We start from the raw sequence: 16,818 nt of genomic DNA, 5'->3' as shown, positions 1-16,818 counted from the left end.
CTGATGATGGTAGCGCCCTCTACACTGTAATTGCTTCTCCCAAGTGACATTACGAAAATGGGAATAAAAATTGTTAAGGGTTCAACTTTGTATAGACACTCAACTTTTTACAAAACAGATAAATCTATACTATTAGTTATAATAAAGTGTAAACACACTATTTTGTTGCCTAAGATGGAAGCAATTGCAGCATTTTTTGGAATGATTCTTTTTTTAATAAACATACCTACACTTACGTCAGGCTTTAGGCTATGTATTTTCACGCCATTAAACTAAGGGGTAAATATTTTGGATAAAAACCCTAATGTGGGAAAGAGACCATAAGTTACTGCCAACATCAAGGAAGCAAGATTGTCAAGGTTTGTCATGTCATGTCATTTTGACATTTGCTATTGACAATTTGACAATACTTTTTTTTATAATTACATGCGGATGAAGCCGCACGGGAACAGCTAGTACAGTAATGTAAAAAAAAATCCTTGTAAATGAGACTAGGTAGTCTTTTAACTCATCTATAAATGTTTTAACTTTTTTAATTTATTCCTATGAATAAAAAGCCTTTATTTTTATCTATTAAAATAACATTGACAAACTGTTTAAAATCACTATTCAACGAATAAAAAAATTCTACTATTTAATACAAACGAAAATAAGAATTAAAAATTTAACTCATCAAAATAACTATTTCATACATAATTCGAGTTTGTAGTTGGGATTTAACACTTCAAACATCGAGGGCCGCGTGCGGATTAACGTTAAAATGTTTTGGCAAGTGTGCGGATGTTAAAATTTGCACATTTGTATTCGCCGCTGGAACCACATTTTCTGTCCCGGGGGAAGGCGCGGGGACGCAGGACGTATTGAAGTTTCACAAGTTTCTTGGGATCCAATTAATGACGCGATTAACGTAAATTAGCTTTGAGGCGTGAACGACCGATATTATACGTAACTCTACGCTGGTTACTTTGGATTAAAATGAGATCAGTGAGTGTTTATTGTTCGTTCAAATATCTTTTTTACTAACGAAAACAAAAGAGTTTAGTTGGAGAAATAATATATGCAATCGCGTTGTTGCTAGGATACCATTTTCGTATAGCAAATAATGTACTGATCTTTTTAACATATCGTCGTAGATATTTGTTCAAATTTTTTTCAAATAAGGTATAGTTAATAGGTAAAAGTAGCTTTGAATGTTGAGAAATTTACCTGTAAATTGACATAGGGTGCATCAGCCATTACTGTAGGAACTATGAATCCTCCCTCTCCAGTCGACATGTCGATATCTTGACTGTAGATGTCCGTTTTATCGTCATACAATTTAACTCGAACACGCACTCGTTTCTCCGTACTCATTGCTTCAACCTAAAAAAGATGAAATAAAATTAATTCCACGATAGTAGTCTGTTCACATTTAACTAATAATATTTTTATTACATGCTCTTAATTCCTAATTTCTGAATCTCTAGATTTCGGTTTGTTCTAAACGAATATGCTATCGTATTGTGTTAAGACTTAATTAAGCTATTAAGTTTATCCAAGGTGGTCTGGCTTAGATCCAAAACAGTGAAACAGGAATAAATATAAGATAAACAAGGTATTTCTTTTGTTGGGTTTGTATCCAAACTTAAGTTTTTTATTTCTAAAAGGAATCGAATTAACTGTGTATTTAATATTTATGAAATAAAATTCAGAGAGTAAATCCTTTTATGATTAAAGTGCAATTAATATCGGATATGATGCCCGCGAGAGCCTTTAAGCCATGTATAATAAAGTGTTCGTAGCCTTTGCCTACAGCGGTTATATAAAAAGTTCATGTAAATATCGTACTCAGAAATTAATGGAAAATCTACCTATTGGTTTTTTTTGTTTATCCTAGTTTTTTTTTATAATATAAGGTGGCAAACGAGCAAGCAGCCACCTGAATCCGCCGAAATGGAATGCGACCGCTGCCCATAAACATCCGCAATTGCAGATGCGTTGCCTACCTTTAATTGACGGAGGAGGAGATGCAAATAAAGAGAATATTTCCCCTTCCTATGCGTCCTCTACCGTCAAATCCACTTTTCCTTCCCATCCTTTCCTCTTAAGAAAAGGGTGGAAAGGGAAAAGGACCAAAATTAGTTTAATTTACTTTTTATGGATACTTATGTACCTCCTCTGTTCATAAAGTTAAAACTTTTTTAAAATTGATATACAAAAATAAATACGAAATCAAATTATATCCCAACGGCTTATTACTGAAGCGAATGTTAAACAAAAAAAATTGGAGATGAGTCCTCTCTACACAAGAGAAAAGCCTCTACGAATTTACAAAAACAATCACAACCGATCGTGCAATAATGGTATAAAAAATATTATGAATTCTAATTCTCAACATAGAGTGTAGAAATATAAAGTCCACTAAAGGTTGATTAAGCCATAAAACTCATTCATGATTTGGCTTATGTCCAAAATCTGTCGGCAATGGACCCAATTCGAGGCAGTGAAAATTAAATATGTTCGCCCCCATTTCCGCGCTTTGTGTGTCACGACCCTAACAATATGTAACCTACATTTATATGTTAATTACGAATAAGCTTTTTATCCGTTGGGATTCGATGGCTTATTTTTCTCATTTTGTTGTTCATGATTTCTCGTTTACTTTTGGGGCTCTTTAACGTCACAGTCACTGACTTTTGTATATTTCCCTTTTAGTACTTTTCATCATGTAAACATTAAGCAACGTTTTTGGAATGTAAAGAGGAAAATTGCAATATGCGTAAAAGTTTCCTTTCGTTAGTTGCATAAACAAGCGCAAACAGTCTTTTAAAATATAATGCACCCTTTGTAAAATATCCGTAGTGTTAGCTTTCTGACTACTTTGACGTATTCTGTATTCTTGAAGGTTGTTAGTCTGTGCTATAAATCAGAACCATTTGTCATAATTTGAAATAGCGATACAAGCTTTGTAATTGTGATCCAAAACATTATTTAAAATATTTATGACATGGTTTTAAAATGTCGTAGTTGTGTTTGTTATGTTAATAATCGGATAGTAGTCGGATGTCAGAATAAGGGTGTTGCATTAGCTCGACGATACGACGGCCATATTGGTAAGGTATTCTGTGCAAATTGGAAGAAAACATAAGAGGTAATGAAGACTACATTTTATTAAGGCATTACATGGCTGTGGCGCCCATAGTTGGTGAACCTAGCCAACGATTTTGACATCGAGGAATTATAAAAAAGGTTGTCTAAAATATTCCCGCATGCGTAAGATATATTCCCGTTAAAGTCACATCAAAATCGGTCCAGCCGTTCCGAAGATTACTAATCAAAATTCAAATATACAAGAGGAAAAGACGTTGTAATTCAAAAATTCTTCTCTTGTAGCTAAACATCAAACCTACAAAGATACAAAACTAATAGTAACAGTAATTCAAAACACAGAGCGGATAGAGCAAAGAAAGAATCACGTCGATATAAAAGCTCCTCGTTAGGCTGCGTCCGTAATTTATTATATTGTAACACTGCCAAGACATGGGAAAGAAAAATAAGGATATACCCACCGCATACAAAATACTTCCCGCTTGTTACGTCATCTGGATATGACGTGATATATTAGCAGTTTCTGAACGCCGATTGGCATTGATATTTGTGTTTAATACGGGAATGTAAGTACTATGTTATTTATTACAATATTAGGAATTTGATTTACATATTGTATTAAACGAAAAAAAAAACATAAAATTAATTAATCTCTTTTCCCGACTTAAGTTAAGCATATTTCTCAGATATGTAAATTTGTTTTTATATGAGCGATTTTATACTTTGTAATACTTAGCATTTTTAATAAATAACAAATCGGTTGAATTACATTTAGATTTAATCTGTGTCATATCCATGATAAACTAACAGAGAAGTATTTATTGTTAAGTCAGGGTAAAGAGGCATCCTCGAAAGTTTTGCAAACGAAGTATGAGCTAACGAACCATCATTTGTTAACTTTCATACACGTTGATAATCTGTGTTTAAAAAAAAATACAAGACTATTAAAAAAAGAAAAACTTATTCCAGGCACCCGTAGAGCAACGTACAAACGTATTACTTTACTAATTGCAAAGATTTAAAATTGTAGCTTTGAAATTTGTCGGAGTGAAAATGTAACATTTTTAAATTTAATTGCTCGACTAATGATATTTTGTTTTATCTTTTTATATTTTAGTTTCCACGGAATAAATAAACTATTTGAAATTGATTTAATAATTTTTAACATTTCATTTTCTTTAACGGAGATGATACAAAGATAATATACTAAAGGACTCCCTACAATTTATTTGTTTATTTTACTTTAACAAAAAATTCCTCGATAGTAAAATTAAATGAATTAAAAAAAAAAAAATAGTGCCGTTGACCGCTTAAGGGAAAGAAAACTATTGGCAATATGGGATAAAAACGCAAACCCATTGTCAGTCAAATAGAAGACTTCAATTGCATTAAATAAAATAAAAGACGAATTGAGAACCTTCTTGGGAAGTCAGTTAAAAGTAAGAAGTACACTTACCCTTCCAACGAAAGGCAATCCAGGCTTGTACCGACGTCGCATGCTATCAGCGAACCTCAATTCCACATAGTGTTGTTCAGCTGCCGGCGCGGCTGCACTAGCGCCGCCTGCCCCTGACCCTACGGTGATATCAACCCGAGCTGATGCTCCACCACACTTCGCCTCTACCCTCCATATACCCGAACGAGCTCCCGGCGCAATGATGGAACTTAATTTTCTTACACCTGTTGAGGAAATTCTATATCAGTCTAGAAGGTAATATTTCGAGTATACTAATATATAAAGAGGAAATTTTTTTTTTGATTGTAATGAATGTGCTCAAAAAGTACTGGGCCAATTTCAAAAATTCTTTCACCGTTACAAAGGTAATTTATCTGTAAGTAACATAGGCTATGTTTTTTATTGTTTATTATTAAATTTCACGCGGAAGGAGTCGCGGACAAAAGCCAGTCATTAATAAAAAAAAGTTTCTGATATGTTGATTATAAATAAATTAAACGTATCTGCACAGCTCAGTAGAAACTTAAGTAAAACATTTCGCTGAGCTCGCGGCAAGCAAGCGTAAGAACTTCTCTTAACCTAATTACTTTTAACACTTGTTCCAAAAGCATTCGAAGCCTAGATACCGACTTCAAGGCAAAAGCCCATTGGCCTAAATGTCACTTACGCCGGTAATGGTTCATAAATTGTTAAAATACAGATTTAACGTGGTTATATTCTAAAATCACTCAAAGCTTGTAAAACGAACGGGAATACATCCATCAGTAATAAGTCACCCGCCCATATAAAGGCAAATCCAATCTATCACAATTTGACACGGGTTTTCACTGGATATGACACGAGAAGGCTTTTATAGAAGGCTCCAATCCATGATACGGTTACGCAACATTTTTCCACAATATATGGGATTTTAGAACGCATTCTGTTTTCTTTTTTTAAAAAGCTACGTTTTATTTCTCTACTAGCTTACACCCCGGGACTCCGTCCGCGTGAAATAAAGAAACAAAAAAAAAGTAAGTACCTATATTTCATCAACATCCGTTCAGCATTTTAGGCTACAAACTCTTAACATCGAACCATCCTAAACTTTCGCATTTATATTAGTAAGAAATAAGATTAAGAGTGACCGTAGATAGATAACACCTGGACAATTAAGATTAAAACCCACATGTACTTGTATCTTTCGTCGCTTATTATTATTAACAAAACAATTGAGTTAATGAGCCAATGTTAACCTAAACACTAATCCTCAGTCTATATTGACATAGTAGTCCTTTATCAATAAACTAGCTGTTCCCATGTGACTTCCTCCGCATAAAATTATAAAAATTTAATTTTATTGTTCACATTTGTCAAAATATCAATAGCAAGTGTAAAAATGAAATAACGTCAAACCATGGCAACCTTGCTTCCTTGATGTTGGCAACAACTTATGGTCTCTTTCCCACATTAGGGTTTTTATCCAAAATATTTACCCCTAAGTTTAACGGCGTGAAAACATATAGCCTAAAGCGTGACGTAAGTATACTGCTTTTTATTAAAAAAAGAGTTATTCAAAAATATGCTGTAATTGCTGACATCTTAGGCAACAAAGAAGTGTGTGTTTACGCTTTATTATAATAGTATGGAGGTATAGATATATAGTAAGAAGGGTATCTTACTTAACCAACGACCCCATAATTCGTCTAGCAAACCCAATACTTCGACACAGTGCTAAATTACAAGCCATCTTAGTCCGTGACATGAAACAATTTACTTGGAATAGTTTCACTAAACTGCCCCAGTTTATTGCGTCGTGGTCGTTACTTAATGAACTTTCAATTTTATTGAGTTTTGCTGCTTAAAGTTAGTCACTTCGTTACTTAGTTATTTGGAACTGTGGTTTTAGAGATATTATAATTCTAATAAGTAGATATGTTTTTCTTGGCATATGCTACAATTTCATTAATAGGTAACTACTCTAAAAACTACAAGCTAAATGATATGAAATTTAAACAGCGTCTTGAATGATAATGCACTGTCTCTGTCTTGAATGATATGATGCATAGTGCGAACACTAAATGAAACCAGTGATTCCATATAATTTATGACTGGCCAACGCAACTGTACTGGGCAAGTGTGACCCGGGCATTTGACTACGCTTTAATTTCAAATTCCATTGAAATTTTGTCATCTGTCAGATCATAGGCGGCGTTTAACATTCAGCATTCGACCGTAAATCACAGTGTTTAGTCAATTCGTCACTAGAAAATACAATTACATTAGTAAATATTTGACGTAAATATTTGTACATGACACTTTTTCGAGCCACTCTAATCTATAATAGAAATCACCTAACCCGTGAATAAACATAAAAGAGAGTATAATACGCAATCCAAACAAAGGCATAGTCACTATTTGTAATCGGAAATTGAATCTGTCAGATACCGGTACAGCCTTGATCCATTGTTTCAGTGACAAGAAAACGCTTTTAGCGAGAAAAAACATTACCTACCATAGATATTGTTTACAAGACCCCATTCGGGATTATGTTACGAAAATTCGATAAGTAAGGAAAATACAGATGTTTGAGTGAACAAAGTTTATAAAAAAACAAATGAAGGATATACATAATTTAACGCAAAAAATAAAAATAACATTATCATTATTACGTTGAAGTTTCGTATTCCTAAATGTTTCTAACTAAACATTTTTTCTCACATAACTGGACAATACTGTGATGTACTTGCAATTATGTTCGGGTTATACGACGTAATTGTATGCATCGACTTTAGTCGGATTATACATATCGATACTAACGCCCTTCTTTTATTTCGTATACCACAGATAACTAATAATTATTTAAAAGCAATTCTTTCCTAATTTTTGCCCGGTGTATAAATTTTTAGAGCGTCGGTGGCTCAGTGGTTTGAACACTTGACTTGTAATCAGCAGGTCTTGGGTTCGAATCCCGCCATGTACCAATGTGATTTTCGATTTTTCGAATTTCCATACGTACATAATTTACCCGACGTTCTTACGGTGAAGGAAAACATCGTGATGCAACCTGCACATATCGGCGAAGAAATTCAAAGATATGTGTGAAGTCAACCAACCCGCACTTGGCCAGCGTGGTTGACTATGGCCTAGTCACCCCATATTAGGGTAGGCTCCGAACCCCTCGGTGGGGACGTATAGTGAGCTGGTGATGTGACGTGTGTATAAATTTAGTTCTAAGTTACAGTTTTAACTAAGTATTTGAACTGTTCATTTTGAAGGCAGGAACTTGAATGTTCAATTGAACTGTTAGTTAACAGTTGAAGTATTCAGTTAAAACTGACAGAACTGAGTGTATGCAATGTTAAAGCGTTATAACTATTGAAATATGACAATACCCTCCGAAACGTATGTTAAACTAAATATATTCTCCTAAGAACGAGTATATTTAGAATGAGACATTTATGTTGTTTACCTTCATCCATTGACAGCTGATCCCAAATAGCGACCTTTGTTCCCGCGGGGTCACTCAAGGACACATATGCTATTTCACCGCGAACCAATCGTAAATCGTGGTCCAACGCCAGTATCCAGAATGTAACTGTAAAAATAGAATTTCAATTTAATTCCAATTTTATGATCAAATTCAATTGTTTTTATCCTAAACAATGCAGTATTTATCTTAAGTATTATTTTTTGTGCCAATATATTGGTTTATTAGACACAATGGTGTTTGTTACGAAACGAAATTATTCATTAACCTTCAAAATAATGATTCCAAATGAACCTTTGAACAATATCGCTTTTGAATAATCTCGCATTATTTACATAAACATCCAGATTTATACGAAAATTATGAAAACGCCAAACGCCAATGTGAAATAAACCTTATGTCTTTAAGGTAAAGTACATTCTACGATATCTTTAAACAAATGAGTTTGATTCAATTAAGCAATGTTTTGCGCGGAGCATAAATTTAAGTATCGTGGAGATACAAAATAAACTCGTAAAACAACAGCGAAGTCAAGCAAAAATTAATAGCAAGAGAAGGAAAATTTAACAATGGATATTCAGTTCGGGGTTTAGAAAACATTTTTTTTAATAGCGTGTTTACGACACGACCATCGATCGATTCAGTACATTTTTGTACCTTACAAATTAAAATATTAAGGGCCTGTCCCACCACTGTCTGATAGAGACTCAGATAGCTTAAAAATGACGTCACTGTCACAGATAAGGGAACAAAATCCGACATTTCCATCACATATTTTACACGTTTAATTGTTATCAGACATTTTACAATTTGGTAGGACAAGCCCTAATCATTGTTTACAAAATTCACAGCAGCATCTTTAAAACAATACTTAATTTTTCCAAGAAACTCTTCAACGACACAAGTTTAAGTCAAGGCAATAAATTAAGTTCTCTTTAATCCCTAAATACCATCTTGATGTTTGAAAGTCAATTTGTACGCAAACGGTCACAAAGGCAGTTGGTAGGGAAATGTATGGGCCGTTGCTTAGTAATTAATTACACCGACTAACACCCGGTTTACGTTCCAACTTGAACAATAAACGGAAAGTTGGCAATAGTCGAACAAGCTCGCAATCCCGACCGCCGGCTCGCAAACTTCACTTCGATTATGTTTTACATGCACTGATGTGTTTTTGAGTGCGGTCGAACTCATCCTTGTTCAAAATCAAATGCAATGTTCTAATAATATTCAACGCTAACTTGTAACAGTAAAGTGCTATGAATAATGTCTTCATTTTCTTACTATAAGAATAACCAATAACTTGTTTTTATTTTACTTCCGGAAGCCCAATTTTATTCCCTCCCCGTCCCATCTTTTTTATAGTAAGGTAAGGATTGGATGGAAAAGTGGATTTGACGGTGGAGACGCATAGGAAAGGAAAATATCCTCTTTATGTGCGTCTCCTCCTCCGTCGATTTAGGGTAGGCAACGCATTTGCCATTGCGGTTGTCTATTGGCAGCGGGAGATTTGCCATTTTGATGGATTTAGGTGGCCGCTTGCTCGTTTACCTTTTTGTAAAAAAAAACTTCTTCGAAGTTAAGTTAATACAGTTGTTGTATATTAAATAGTAATGGACTTACTAGTTTCTCCAGGTCTATAATGATGTCGAGCTGGTCGTACAATGACATCTCTGACTGGTCCCAGAAGTCTGATGACGCTGTGACTCTTTGCTGTACACTCGTCGTTGCCCACACAACCAACAGTCGTGTGAAGTGTGCAATGAGTGGCCGGAGACGATGGGATCTTCAAAGAGATGATGCCATATCCTGTAACAAACAAACCTATTAGTACCAAAAATCGCAGAGCATATCAACTCTAATAGATATCGAAAACGTACCATTTATGAACAAATTCTGGAGTAAATATTATTTAAATAGTACTAGTGCGGTCCATTTAAATCTAACTAAAGCCTCGAGGGTCTTCGATATCGACAATAAAAGCATTTGGAGAACCTCCAAATGGAAAAGATGTCGGAGAAAATTCACAATCCTTTCGCCAACTAAGCACTTAAATGAACCAGACACTATTAAAAGGTAAGAGTTATTATATTCCGAAAATATCGAAATACGTGACTGAAAAAAATGTGAATTTTCTTATTTTAAATTTCAAATACAGTACAGCAGTTTAGTATTAATAAACTGTTGATACTAATATTTAACGCTAGTATTGCTTTGTTCTTTCTATCTTATATGTCGAAGTGACGAGCGGATTACAAAAATTTACAGAGATTCATCAATTGACTTTATACGTGCGCACAAACAAAGCGCACGTCGACCAGCGACCGTCGAATGACAACTATATTTAGGGTTGTCGACTCAAATACTCAAATTACTATACCAATTATGAATTAATATTTGATAGTAACTTTAATCGTTCAAAAATTAATAATTACTTCGCGCCGTTATATCACTTTTCAAAAGTTACGTATTAAAACTCTTTTTATTTACATGTTACTCTGACTTTTATCATTTTCTTACATCATAAGAAACTTGCATAAAAGACCAATATAAATCACCATGGCAGTTCACTCCATTAACATTAATGTTTTGTGAAAAACCTCGCCCCATTGCAACGTGAGGTAAACGAGAGCCGAACTTTCTCGTACGGGCCCGACGTTAGTCACGAAACCTATTACGGAAAGTGTCATTCAAACACGCTGTAACGTAAACCTGAGCGTATTCCCACATAGTGACGTTAGTTACAGTTGAGAGTTTACTTAAGCTCGGAAGTAACGATATGTGATAGTCCTTTTGGATTTCGTATTACAGTTCCATTTGCATTTCGTTAAGTTTTTGTTATTTGTTACTCCTTGTAATTTTTACTTTTTTTTACATAAATGTCATTATCTTTTTAGTCCATTCTTGTTTGTTAACTCGTCTATGTTATGATTACCATTATAAATATGTCTTGTGATTTATTGATTCTTAAATATTTTCTCACATGACTGATTATACAGAGTAATTAAAAATCTATGGTAAAATAAATTTATCTATATAGTATAAGGAAGTATAGAGAAACGACTCGTTACAGTTGCACAAAGCATGTACTTACAACCATTATGAGCATTGAATGAGAATTTCACTCCGAATTTCTTTACATACGAACAGCTGCTTGAGTTTTCGAGAACTTTCAAAGAACTCATTTGAATTTAGACTTACAAACAGAAGTATGAACAATGGCACACCTAAGCGACCAAGCTTCATCAACATCTTTTTGAAACCGCTTTATAATTTAGTCATACTATACGTATTTTAAATTCTTGTAAATATTGCAGTAAAATAATCATAGCTAAAGGAGAATTAGTGCCTATCCCACCACTGGCTGATAGAGGGTTAGATAGCTTAAAAATGATGTCACTGTCAGATAAGGGAACAAAATCCGATATTCGCATCCCATGTTTTACACCTCGGATTGTTATCAGACAATTTACAATGTGGTGGAAGAGGCCCTTAAACTTTGAACTAATCCTTTCCTAACTTTTATCTTCGTCTCTAAACAAACTTGACTTTTTATTACTTTCTACTAGATAAGTCAGACAATTTAAAAATAAAACAACCAATCAAAACCATCAGATAAAAGTCTTCCACTTGTTTAAACGTCAAGACTACTCTTACAAAAGAATACGCTCACATTTCTATAGACGGCGAAGATTCATGACCCATGAGCGGAGTTTTAAGCGCTTTTTATTGGAAACCCCGCTGCGGTTCTTAACGTGTATTTTTCTTTCTACCCACTTGATGCAGCCAAGTAGTTTGAAGTCTACAAGCAATTCATTTCTTAGTTGGATGAAGGCTTAACTTTTATTGTCGCTCTTTTCCCTGTGAATCTATTGTACTTATATTATTTGCAATTTTATCATTTATAAAAATTAATGATTCAGCACTTATTTACTAAGTAAGATTTACATTGTTTGTGGTAACCATACTAATATTATAAATGCGAAAGTTTAGATGGATGGATGTTTGTTAGAGTTTGTAGCCTAAACGGCAGAACTGATTTTGATGAAATTTGGTACAGATGTAGAGGATAATCTGAAAGAACACATAGGCTATTCACATTTGTTACTTTTAATTCCACGCAGACGGAGTCGCGGACGAAAGCTAGTATTTGTATAAAAGTTTGCATCAAAAATTTTAACACAGCTAAGTAAAATGAAGATGTCAAAAAAAGTATGCAAAGAATATCTATGAACTCCTCTGCATAAACCAGAGACAATATTTCGTTATTGTCTTCGTAAGATGAGACAATAACAGCATCTGAGTGTGGAATAAAATTCCATAACATAGGGGAATATATACGAGCATACGGCGCTTCTAATATTATTTTCCTTTCAAGATGTAATTTGTCGGTTTCATCTCTCAGAGGTATCACCTCTTACGACCGCGCTTCGTTAGTCTGCGCTATATGACAAATGAAATTTTCTATTGGAATTTGAAAATATTGTATGCTTATGATATTTTAATATTACTAATATTATAAATGCAAACCTAAACTAATAAACCAATCTCAATGAAAATTAGCAAATATGTAGAACATAGTCTGGATGAAAACATATGTAAGGTACTTATTAAATTTATTTTAATTTCCCGCGCACGAAGTCGCGTGCAAAGGCTAGTTTAAAGTAATTAAAAACCAAAATTATTACAGTGAGTGTAACTGTCAATATGAAAATAAATAATTATTTTAAAAATCGTTCTAAAGAAGAAGTAAGTGTATAAGTAAACTACCTGTTCCCAAGCGGTTTCATCCGCATGGAAATATAAAAACATTATTTTACTGTTTACATTTGTCAAATGATTAATTGCAAATGCTAAAATGACATGACGTTATGACAAAGCAAGGCAACTATGCTTCCTTGATGTTTGCAGCAACTTATGGTCTCTTTCCCACATTAGGGTTTTAATCCAAAACATTTAGCCCCTAAGTTAACGAACGTAATAAAGCTATGGAAATCAAAGTAAAGTAAGTGATTATTTAAAGATGTACTGCTTTACTTTGCAAGTTTTAGGGCCTGTCCCACCACTGGCTGATAAAGGCTCAAATAGCTTAAACGTGACGGTAAGATAATGTAGCAAAATCCGACATTACCAGTACATATTTTATGCGTTGGAATGTTATCAGACAATTTACAATTTGGTGGGACAGGCCCTTAGTCATACTTGTAAAGATCCAGGAAATTAAAACAGTATCCTATGCAAATAAAACCCTTGCTTTTATTTGTATTTTGTCCAAATCGTGACCATGGTCATTGAAAGTGGTAAATATTAAGATTTCCCCTGCGGTTGCCATTGTCAATTACTTTCATGTCAAACTGTCTGATTAAATATTGACTAATTTTTAATTACAACGAAAATCAACACAGCATAATAATAAGTGTATAAATGTAAGCTCGTACCATTAATAATATCTTCTTTATTTGCTGATAAACACACACACACACACTATTTACAAAATTGTTAAAATGGCATTTGTTAGAATAAAAAAGTTGTTATATTGTTTACGTCACATCTTGCACTTGTACTCTCATTCGCGCCTAAATCCTCGTTGTTTTAAGACATTTTTTTCTATTGCTTTCTTGGCTGCCAGTACGTTATTAAATATTCATCCACAACATTTTGTAACTTAAAAATTATAATTTTACAAGAAAGTTCCTTATAAAATGTGTTGCTATTTTATATAATTGTGCTTTATTTTAAAATTAATGAAAATATGTTTACTTATTAATTATTATCAATTATTGCTCAACCAATTAGTTCATTTCGTAATCGACCATAAAGAATTGTAACAAAATAAATAAACCACTAATTGTAATAAAATAAATACTAATTGTATAAAAGCGTAGATCTCAACTATTGAAAGGCTTTTACAATTTAAAACCCCATTTGCTAAGGCGTTATTCGTTTTTTATTATATTTTACGTGAAATTCCTATTATATAACTATATATTTACAATTAAAAATAGCGCCATCTATTGACTACATTTAAAACATTTTTTTTGTCAACTAAACTCAAGGGCCTGTAAACCGATTTAATTTAATTTTATTTCCGCGCGAATAATGTCGCAAGCTAAGGCAAGTGTAATATAAAAGAATAAAATACTCAAAATGTAAATTTACTTATAAGATGTTCTCCTTCTAAATAAGAAACAGTAGATAGTAAAATAACAAAGCTATAGGATATAGTTTACGATTGTTTGAACTTTACGTAAATCCATTTCCTTGAGCAAAGTATGTTTGTTAAAGTCACCGAAGCTTGAAGGAATGCAAGTGAATCAAGCGGAAATTCATGATCCTTTATGCGAACTGCAGACTATTTGTGGAGTTTGCGATGTGAATCGTATTGTAGCAATAAATAGTTTTATAAATGATGTAATAAAAAAAATAATAAAATATATAGCCTATGTTATTTACTGATAACGTACCTTCTTAATGGTGTAAGAATTTTGGAAATCTGCTCAGTAGTTTTTAAGTTATTTCAATATATACAAAAATGCAAAAATGCAAATCAAACATTTTTATAATATTAGTATGGACTAACCCTCGCCCTCGACTTCGTCTGCGTGGAATTAAAATTAAGAAGTCTATATGTTCTTACAGACTATTCTCTACATCTATGCTAAATTATGTCGAAATATGTTCAGTATTTTGGTTGAAAACTCTAACAAAAATACATCTTAACTTTCGCATTTATAATATTGATAAGAAGTCAAATAATTTCATTTGGCTCTATCTTTTTTGTTCTAAACTTTCCCACCATATAACTTGAAAATCTTATAAGTTTTTAAGGAACTTAGAATTCTCTTGTTTAATATGCAAGTAGCACTCGAGTTTAGTAAATTAGCGGCTCCAGCTGCTTCATTAAGCGACCGCAGAGAATGAATAGCATCAATTTGAGCATTTTCAAGTCACTACTTGCATAATTATATTAGGTTCATTTGAACTCTCGGCTAACGAAGTTTGCATAGCATTATTAGTTATTCTAACTACTTTTCTTTGTATATGTTAATTAAAATTTGTGCATCTTTCATTCTGAGATAACTCGTTATTTACTCGTTTATAATGTATAGTTCCTCTGGTATTGCGGATGTCCATAGAGCGCACACCTGAATCCAACCAATCTCAAAACTGTTTAGTCGCGCTTTGATTCCGCTTCGCTTTGATCGCTTTGATTTGATTTGATTTATGAGCTTATATGGAGGTGTACACTACACGATTTTTAGTGCAACTAAACACTTGAATGGGCTGTAAAACAATCGACAATCGCACAACAGTGCAATAGTTTAGTCACAGATGTGCGACTGTTTTTAGGAAGAGTCACCTCGGCGTTTTTGTCGCTCGTTGCCTACTTCTCTTGTATAAAAACAATATCTAATGGTAAAATATTCAAATAATTCTAGTAAAAGATTAGGAAATTCTGAATATAAAAGTGCTCTTTAGAGAGGATCGTGAAAAATAAACTTTTCTCTTTTCATGCAGGGACTTTCCTAGTACAGGTATATTGAAAGCCTTTGAATACGAACTTTGCTTGTTTACGTGTTGGGAGTTCTGGGCAATCTCTGCAAATTCCTCTACAATAAACTTCGCTGAACAAAATTCTCCGTAACTAGCTGTCGCTTCGTAGCGAAAGTTATGAAGGCATACAAATAAATACTGATATTAAATTAAAGTTTATTTCTATTACGTTCTTAGTATCATAGCCTAGCATAATGTTACTAATTATAAAAATACTAGCTGTTCCCGTGTACATCTGCGTAAAATTATAAAAACTTTATTTTATTGTTTGTATTGCCAAAATTGCAAATGTCATAATTGTACCATAACCTTGTTTCCTTGCTAGCATTGCCAGGTTAGGATTAGGCAACCCGGTTACGACATAGGTACAATGTAGGTTTTATCAGGAAATCTGATTAGGGAAGGTCATCACTAGTGTAGTATCACGATAGAAAATAATAAAATAGATAAGTAAACTACACCTATATATACACTGCGGATTTTAAAAATAAACCCAAATAACGTTTCACCAGTGCAAGTCAACAAAGTCCAGACAAATAGAAAATTTCTAAAACTTTGAACTAAACTTGATCAAACAGAGTTTTACGATAATATTCTTGATGCAGAGATTGACTGCATGTTTGTGACCAACTGTGCTCGTATTTGGACAAACTTATATGTATGTATTATAAAAATGATTTGGCAGCTATAAATTATCTAATTGAATTAAATTTAATTTGAATTGAGATATGAAGTGAAAATTTCATATTACCTGTGAATATTTCAGACTTAGGATATCCCAAATTAATGATTCCATTTAGTACTTTCCAGTACAAATTTAAATTTACTAAGCTAGCGCGTACGATCTTTTAAACACAATTATATTACAGGTGGGATCGAAACAACTTAATTTGAAAGGAAAAAATCATTGTAAATGTTTAGTATATTGAGAACAATAAATTAACGGTGGCAAATACCGTCTAACCTAACCCACCTTAGCGCAAAATTACATGACTTGAGATAAATCGTTCAATTTATCTAAACAATACGAAGTCTCGACTTGAGTCGCGACTCAGTTTGCAATACGGATGGAGTTGCAAGATAAATTATCTGCACTGCTGTTGTTTGATAAAGCATATGAATATGCGACATTATAGTGGTATTCTACTCTAATCATACCCTACATATGACGGGTTAAAAAATTAAATTCACTACCCGCTTAGGAACTTGCAGCAAACTGTCACGCTAAGAACTAATCGATTTAGTATTTAGC

General features: G+C 33.4%; 1 protein-coding gene across 1 annotated transcript in view; it reads right to left on the bottom strand.

Moving 5' to 3' along the window:
- LOC106106182 overlaps positions 1–16,818 on the bottom strand; it is a 63,292-nt gene that overhangs the window by 24,109 nt on the left and 22,365 nt on the right. The window contains exons 3-6 of the mRNA XM_013286729.1: positions 9,636–9,821; positions 7,995–8,120; positions 4,544–4,767; positions 1,207–1,362 (exon numbers count right to left, since the gene is read on the bottom strand). Coding sequence (XP_013142183.1) covers positions 1,207–1,362; positions 4,544–4,767; positions 7,995–8,120; positions 9,636–9,821 — 692 coding nt within the window. The remainder of the gene's footprint in view (positions 1–1,206; positions 1,363–4,543; positions 4,768–7,994; positions 8,121–9,635; positions 9,822–16,818) is intronic.

This window comes from Papilio polytes, unplaced genomic scaffold, assembly GCF_000836215.1.
Source record: "Papilio polytes unplaced genomic scaffold, Ppol_1.0 DF822289.1, whole genome shotgun sequence".
NCBI classification, from domain to species: Eukaryota; Metazoa; Arthropoda; class Insecta; order Lepidoptera; family Papilionidae; genus Papilio; species Papilio polytes.
This window is presented reverse-complemented; position numbering and strand designations above follow the sequence as displayed.